The 8,749-nt window shown below is 44.7% G+C and overlaps 1 protein-coding gene across 1 annotated transcript in view; it reads right to left on the reverse strand.

Annotated features, from left to right (window-relative positions):
- The window catches only part of nr1d2b (nuclear receptor subfamily 1, group D, member 2b), a gene marked incomplete at its 3' end in the record, with an annotated part of 16,616 nt that continues 7,867 nt past the window's right edge, over nt 1-8,749 (reverse strand). Inside the window, 7 exon segments of the mRNA XM_013999756.1 lie at nt 1-706; nt 2,743-2,953; nt 3,039-3,224; nt 3,302-3,948; nt 4,802-4,946; nt 7,130-7,218; nt 7,673-7,891. Of these exon segments, the coding sequence (XP_013855210.1) occupies nt 510-706; nt 2,743-2,953; nt 3,039-3,224; nt 3,302-3,948; nt 4,802-4,946; nt 7,130-7,218; nt 7,673-7,891 (1,694 nt within the window).

An 8,749-nucleotide genomic window follows, 5' to 3' on the forward strand; every position in this document is an offset into this window, starting at 1 on the left:
TATCTGGACCATTATTAATTTCCCAGTATGCCCTGTAGGGCCACCATTGGACCAGTAACTGGAGACATCAGTCATGAAGTAAGGGTGCTGCTGCAGCTGGGATCAAACACCTCATCTGAATGTGTGAACCCTTTATACAGCTGGCTCCTGGACCTCAGGGGCTCTGATGAGGTTCATCCTGGTCCAGAACTTCAGTTCATCTCCCAGTGAGACAGGAGGACAATCATACATTGGACCTGTCACACAGTCAGTCAGACAGCAGGACATGGTCACAAACACTGCACAGGAGGGGTCCAGTAAGACCTCATTCAGAAAAAAACTACATTCTTATTCCTCTGTGAGTCCAGGAGAATCATGGCACCTGTCCTCCGTTTTYCCATCATCCAGAGTTCTGACAGGCTGCTTGTACAGCTGCTACACACAAACACAACACGCATGGAGGAGTGTGTGTCACACTCTACAGTACGAGATCCTCCTCCAGGCCTTAAAGTGTGAGGCGGGCCTGCAGATCAGGAATGGACTTTAAAGGCCAGCAGCTGCTCAGAGTGCATGTTGTTGAGCGAGCGCAGGTCGGGCAGCTTGAGCAGCAGTTTGGTGAAGACGGCCGACTCGTTCGGGTGGTTCCTGGTGATGAGGCTCCGCAGGGCGCGGATCAGAGTCTCCTGAAGGGCCTCCACCGAGTTCACGTTCTCGATTCCAGAGCGGTCTGTGACAGAGAGGCAGCTGTTAGTCTGATGGACCGGACTGTGCCGGGTCGACCTGAGAACATCATGTTGATGTGCACAACCTCAACACACCTTACGAAGATTACACCTGAAACTCAGGATTAAGTAGGACAGAATTCAGCTGAAACTCAGGRTTAAGTTGGACTGAGTTCCCCTGAAACTCAGGATTGAGTTGAACTGAGTTCACCTGAAACTCAGGGTTAAGTTGGACTGAGTTCACCTGAAACTCATGATTTAGTTGGACTGAGTTCCCCTGAAACTCAGGATTAAGTTGGACTGAATTCAACTGAAACTCAGGATTAAGTTGGACTGAATTCAACTGAAACTCAGGATTGAGTTGGATTGAGTTCCCCTGAAACACAGGATTAAGTTTGACTGAATTCAACTGAAACTCAGGATTAAGTTGGACTGAGTTCCCCTGAAACTCAGGATTAAGTTGGACTGTGTTTCCCTGAAACTCAGGATTAAGTTGGACTGTGTTTCCCTGAAACTCAGGATTAAGTTGGACAGAGTTCCCCTGAAACTCAGGATTAGGTTGGACTGAATTAAACTGAAACTCATGATTAAGTTGGACTGAATTCAACTGGAACTCAGGAAATGAGTTGGAATGAGCTCCCCTGAAACTCAGGATTGAGTTGGACGGAGTTCACCTGAAACTCATGATTGAGTTGGAATGAGCTCCCCTGAAACTTGGGATTAAGTTGGACTAAATTCAACTTAAACTCACAATCAAGTTGGAAAGAGCTCCCCTGAAACTGGGAATGGGTTCCCTTGAAACTTAGGATAAGTTTTCACAGAGTTCCCCTGAAACTCAAGATTAAGTTGGACTGAGTTCACCTGAAACTCAGGATTGAGTTCAACTGAGTTCACCTGAAAGTCTGGATTAAGTTGGACTGAGTTCCCCTGAAACTCAGGATTTAGTTGGACTGAGTTCCCCTGAAAATCAGGATTAAGTTGTACTGAGTTAACCTGAAACTCAAGATTTGGTTGGATTAAGTTCCCCTGAAACTCAGAATTAAGTTGGACTGTGTTCCCGTGAAACCCAGGATTGAGATGGACTGAGTTCACCTGAAACTCATGATTTAGTTGGACTGTGTTCCCCTGAAACTCAGGATTAAGTTGGACTGAGTTCACCTGAAACTCGGGATAAAGTTGGACTGTGTTCATCTGGAACATAGGATTTAGTTGGACTGTATTTTCCTGTTGAGTCACTAACTGGTCTCCGGCAGTCTCAGAACACAGATGCAGAAACCGCTACCAGGGTCTGCAAGCAATGAAACTGAATTCTGACTGATTAAAAACAAAAAAAGAAGTGAATAAACTTTCATCAAATAAAGACAAGATTAAAACTTTGTGATGAAATTGCAACAAAAATTTGCATGTCATCTGTAGGAATGTCAGTTTCTTTGTTTACAGAAAGAACCAATTCAGTGACTTCCCAGATTTGGATTCTCCAACGGAGACAGTAGTGAGACATGCTTCAAGAAGACAGATTATGAAATGATTTCAGCTAAATAATGAAATGTCAGAACATTTTTCATTCAGAGTTAGTAAATTTGACAGAAATTTCCACAGATGTTGATGTTTGTGTTTTAGAAGCTTTCAAGACTTGTTCCCTGGATGTATTTGTTGAACCCGGTTGGTTGGTTGGTTGGTTGGTTGGTTGGTTGGTTGGTTGGTTGGTTGGTTTAATTCTGACTACTTGTCTTAGTTCATCCCTCATTTAGGGTAAAAGTGCATCAGTTAGCGTTGTGGATTGTTGTTGAGTGTCATTTGTCTCCAGTCAGGACAACCTTCTGTTTAGCTTCAAATACCCCAACAGTGCTCTGTGCTGCTAAAAACTGATCTTTCATTTCAAGTGAAGGTGGTGTGTATGTTTGTGTTTGTGAGTCCTGATGATGAATATAATGATGATGATGATTTATCACTGATACGTTATAAAGTAGCTCAAACTTGGCAGACTGAAGACAAAGATGGCATTTTGACAGTCTAGTAAAGTCAGATTTTAACCACCCACCAGCAGAAACCAGGACTACAGCGGTGAAGAGGCTCATCTCCTCTTCACTCAGGCCCAGATTCATCAGCTTCTCACTGAAGTCCAACATAGAACTGAGGAGGTCCCCGGAGCCCATGGCCCTCAGAGCATCCACGCTGTACTTGTTCCCGCCCAGGAAAGTGACGGTGCGCTCCTTCGTGTCGAACAATGAAGCAAAGCGAACCACCAGCACCTGTGGGACATCGGAGCACCCAGACGTTACACCTTGGACTCCAGTCCAACGGTCAGACCAGACGTCTGAAGGACAGAGGACTTACCTCGAAGGTGCCAGCCTTCAGCAGGCTGACCTGGTCATGCTGTGACAGGTCTCTGAAACCCGGGATCTTCTTGGCAAATTCCACCACCTCCCTGACAGCAGGGGTGAAACTGTGGGAGAACTCCTCCCACACCTCGTGTCCAGATTTATGAAGGTCCACGTGAGGAGACGTGTTCATTGGACAAACCTGCAAAGAGACATCCCATCAGCTGTGAAACCCCAACCCTTAGATCTGAGATCTACTGTTTGGTAGCAGGGTCTTACCAGATACATCCTGTTCCCTCCTCTCCAAACAGGTTTTTCATAGGCTGGGTTGGCACCTGTGGGCGGGGCTTTGACAGCACCATGGATGTGTGTTTGACTGTGGCTGGTGGCGGTGCTCTGGGACAGTCTGAATGGACACTGACTGTTGCCCTTGTTCTCTTGAGCATGGCTCAGGTTGGAAGGCAGGGTTTGGCCTGCTATGGTCACAGAGTTGTTCTGGTGGTTCCTGGCATCCCGCTCCTCCAGGTCGGTGCTGGTTTTTGTAAACTTGTCACTCGGTAAGGTCTCAGCCAGAGACCTGCTCTGCTCCTGGTTGTACATGAAGGTCTCCTGGTGGGCCCTGGTCACAGAGCCAATCACCTCTTCCTCGCTGCTGTCCGACACGCTGGGAGAGGCAGAGCTGGTGTCCATGGACACGGCGGGCTCGGGGTCTGCATTGGAGTGTGTTGAAGATGAAGGGGTGGGGCTGGTGTCCCCTGAGGTAGGTCCAGCAGGACTGGTTGGCGGCCCCRTGGCGATGGACAGCACCTGGTCTCCATGCAGCTGATCCTGCAGCTGGTTGTTGTTCATCATGTTGTTCATGGCACTCTGCATCTCCAGCAGCATGCGCTGTTTCTCCCTCTTAGGGATCCGACCAAAACGCACAGCTGAAGAAAAAGAAGGTTTGATCTCATTACAGACTTTATCCTGAATGTTACAAAGATAAATGTGTCTAAATTCAGGGGCTGCGTCCTTCGAATGTCAAATTTGTCGGCCGCTTATGTCACTGCGTCTATTTTTTCTTCTGTTTAGCGTTGTCACAATTGATAGGTGATAGAACATAGGCCAGGTTAAGGGCGGGAATAGAGCAGAAGACTAGGCCGTCCAAATTCACGGTTTTCACGTTCAACCAAGGACTTTACCCACCTAGACCAAAGGCCAGGTCCTTCGAAGGACCTATCTCCTGAATTTGGACACAGACTATATTTCCTCCAGAYGTAGGTAACCCTCATTTGCAGGAAAACTTTGCATGACAACAACAAGACTTCAAAGAAGAAGTGTCCAGGTCCTGATCTGACCGGCCTGCAGCCCAGAACTCATGAAACCAAACACCCTAACCCTAACCTCCAAACCTGGTCTCCTCAGATCCTGTAAAACCTTGTCTGCTTTCAGGAAGTGAAAGAGCTTGATGGGGTACCTAATGACCACTAAGGTGTTTGAGAACCAGCTGAGGACAACAAAGGTTCTGATGGATMAGACTCTAAAAGACTTTGAGTCTAACAGGTTTATTAAATGACACCAATTCAACCAGTAGTGATTAAAAACAAAATAATTAAAATGTTTGCTTTAGAAAATTAAAGATCTTTTGTTTTCTGCTTTGCATCAATCAAATTGAACAAATCTGTGTTTTGGTACAGATTAAAGTTCAAGTTTTAATCTATAGGTGTGCCCACCCCACACCTGGGTTCTGATCAGACCCTGTGTTTCTGAAGTGAAGMCCTTTATGTTTCAGGTACTCACAGTCTCTGGACATTCCCACCATCAGGCATTTCTTAAAGCGGCACTGTTGGCACCGGTTCCTGTTGCTCCTCATGATGGGGCAGCTCTCGTTCTTCAGGCACTTTTTATACTGGATGTTCTGCTGGATGCTCCTCCTGAAGAAGCCCTGAGGGTTCACACAGACCACCAGACCAGTGAGACACAATGATACTCTCCTAACGAGAACAAGAAGCCGTCTTCTGTCTGATTTCTCTTCAGACCTCAGAACTGAGCTTCAACCTTCCAGCTTATAGCTTCTCTCACTGAACATCTCAGACCAGAACTCAGAGTTCTGAATGGACTGAGTTCCACTGCTGCACCTTTGTGTGGTGATGATAACCTGGTCTGTGGGACCACCCAGCGCAGAAACAATCAACAGATTCATTTCAGACAAGAAGAAATATCACCTCACTGTTTCTTCTTGATCTCTGGGTGGACCTATAACAAATCAGTACATTATCACCTCAGTGGGCTGTAGAGCCCTGAGCCTGAACTATTGACTGGAGTGTGAACATTACCATGTAAAGCTTCAGTTTGGTGTGGAATGATATTCCCTACGTTGTGAGACAGTTTTTTTTTTGCATATACACCTACTTGTGGGAACCTAATGTTACTTATGGGGACCTGACTAGTACTTATGGGGACCTGAGTCTAGTCCCCATGAGGGGAAACACCATTGGTAGGTCGGAGTTAAGTTTAGGACCAAGGTGTGAATTGAGTTTAGGTTAATTTTAGGGTTGAAGGTCAGGGTTAGGCTGTGGAAATTAATGAAAGTCATTGGCAGGTCCCCGTAAAGATAGCTGTACCAGATTGTAGGGGTGTGTGTGTAGTTGTTTTGACTACAGAGTGAGGACCATTTGCACCACAGTTACTATCAAAGYGAGGACCGCTTCAGTGTCCTCACTTTATTTGCAGCTCTGCTGTGCTTTACTAGTTAGGTTTAGAGGTATGTGTTAATTAAGTTTTGGTTCAGGTTAGGTTTAACTATAGACCAGTAATGGTTAGTTTTAGGGAAAATGTCTGGGTTAGTCATAAATACATTTAAATAACGAATGGAAGTCAATATGTCCTCAGTTTGATGGAAATACAAGGATGTGTATGTGTRTGTATTTGCTACATAATGGGTGGGAACCATTTCCCTGACAGACCCAGACATAACTCTTCTAAATAATCTAAACATTTCTTTTGATTAGATTAGCCTCATTGTAAAATCATGTAGGTGTATATAGGATGTTGGGGGTGTGGTCTACACCCCCAACCATTCCTGACTCCTCCCCTAACGATTACCCTCCTGTGTCTAAACCTGCCTTCTCTGAACTCTCCTCCCTCTCTATGGGCGTATTCACACCTGCATTGTTTAATCTGATTTAATCGAACTCTAGTTYGTTTGCCTGGAAAGTCCGGTTCGTTTGTGGAGATGTGAACAYGTAATCGAACTCTGATTCGGACCAAAAAAGCGAACTCTGGTACGCCTGAAAACCTAGGTCTTGGTTCGATTGAAAYGAACTCTGGTGTGGTTCGATTGCATGTGTGAACGCTAAGTGGACCAGAGACCGCTCCAAAAGCAGGAAGTGGACTATACCGCATGACATTCTGAGTAATAACAGTATTAAATTTACTTATACGGGGTAAATACCTCGCTGGACGACTGTATAAAGACATCATGACTGTGGAGCTGGACGYGCTCCTGCTCGATTAACACGGAGCTGCTTCAGCCGCCTTGTGTACAAAACTACATTCTCCGTGGTTCTGCCTCATCTTCCTCTCATGCTGAGCTCACTGTTGAAGACTTTGTTTAGCACATTTGCCAAGAACAAAAGATAAACCCTTTAACCACTAAAATGTAACGTTACAATTGTTTGTTTACATTTTGTGAAGAATGAAGCTGCGCTCCATGTCTTCTTCTGAGGTTTTCATGTTGATTCCTTTAGTGGTTCTTTGTGCAGCGCCCCCACAGGTGACGGTGGGAACGGGTTATTTACAGGGTTCTCACTCACAGAATGTCAGTCATTTTCCACTACATCTGTACAGATCAACAGGCTGTCTCCAACTGGAACAGCTGACTCCACCATGCACTTCCCATAAAGACAGRACCCAGAGGCCCAAGACTGGACCTGATCTGGAGCAAGAGTGCACTTCCTAAGGGATCTACCAACTCTGCTGAGCCATCGGACAGCAGGTGGGACCCTCTGAGTAAATACTCCCCTAACCTGACCACAGACCGTAGACTGTAGAAATGAACAGAAGTCAATGCAAAGTCCCCGCAAGGATAGARAAACCAACACATGAATGTGTGTGTGCTGCCCTCACCTTGCAGCCCTCACACGCGTGGACTCCGTAGTGGAAACCAGAGGCCACATCACCACAGACCTTGCACAGCAGCACCAGACCATTGATTTCTGATTGGTACAAAAACACATTTCATGAAGTGAAACATCCAGAACCAGAACCAGAACTGTAGCACAGCTAGAAACCTCTATCAGACCAGAGTGGAGTGGCTACATTATGGGATGTTGATTTGCATGGTTTTATTGTTTGGGTGTTTGTAATGTTCAGCACTTTGTTCCCTTTGAGGAGTTTTAAAGAACTGGTCTCTTCATGTTCTGGATGTTTCCACACTGATGGTGAAGAAGAGATGTTTCCAAAGGAAACGCCTGGAACAACTTTTTTTTTTATTAATTGACTGTATTTAACCAGGCAAATTTTATATTTGTAAATATTTTTGGTCTGTGGGGGAAAGAGGAGTACCTGGAGAAAAGGATCTGAAAGATCTGCTTGTGAAAATCAGAAAACACAAACTGCAGCTACAGATCGGTGCAGGCTAGTTCCTGAAACAACGTGTAAGAGCCTTACTTGTGATGCCACATTTTCCTGTGGCGGAGGAGCATCCAGTTTTTGGAGTTCCTGGCAGGCTGTGGCCACTGGCGGGGAGCGTGTGCTTGGGCTGGCTGCAGCTGGGGGAGGAGCCTCTCAGAGGCGAGGACGACTGGTAGCTGCTGTTGGAGGAGTCGCTGTGGTAGGACTCCGGGCTGGAGGCGGAGCTCGATGAGTTGATGTAGGTGATAACACCTCCTGACGGGGGGGCAAAAGGATTGTGAGGAGTGGACTGAGCAGAACCTGGTGCTGAACATCTGACCTGTGATCCTTTTCGTATTTAAAGTACCTGTGACATGCATATTCTTCAGATTCAAAAAGTCAAAGAAAACATCTTTACATTTAGGAAAAATGGAACAATACACATGATTTTACCCATTTTGTCTCTTAACTGGCATATTTTCCTTTGAATTTGGCTCAACTCAAGTGAAACAGGAAGTGACATCAAAGGGGAACTCTTCAACAAAGAAAACTCTGGTCTTTGTTTACTGAAACATAATTATTTTCACTTCATTCCTCTTTGAAAGTGACTCAAAATAATCTTAAGAAACATCAGATTCTTCTCTACAGTCTGTTATTAGCGGTTGTAACAACACTGTTCACATTCAGCCATTCCTCTTTGACATCACTTCCTGTTACTTTACAGGCAAAAGTATCAAGAACTGTTCATCTCAGTGACATGAAWTTTTTTTGCAATATTTTGTCCAGAGTTGTAAAGTAACTAAGTACAAATACTTCTTTACTGTACTTAAGTAGAATTTTTGGGTATCTGTACTTTATTTGAGTAATTACTTTTCAGTCTACTTTTGACTTCTACTACTTACATTTTTACACAGTTATCTGTACTTTCTACTTATTACATTTTTTAAAAAGGTAAGAAGTAGAAAGTCGTTAATCCTATTTCATTAAAGCTTGTTGTTAAAAAAATATTATCCTCCTGGATATAGTGAATTTAATTGTGGTTGGATGAGAAGTATAAATATTATTCTGATCCTGTATTACTTTGTACACAATCCATCACAGCTGCAAATAACACAAATTATGTCACATTCCAGC

Source organism: Austrofundulus limnaeus, unplaced genomic scaffold, assembly GCF_001266775.1.
Source record: "Austrofundulus limnaeus strain Quisiro unplaced genomic scaffold, Austrofundulus_limnaeus-1.0 Scaffold2452, whole genome shotgun sequence".
Lineage (NCBI taxonomy): Eukaryota > Metazoa > Chordata > Actinopteri > Cyprinodontiformes > Rivulidae > Austrofundulus > Austrofundulus limnaeus.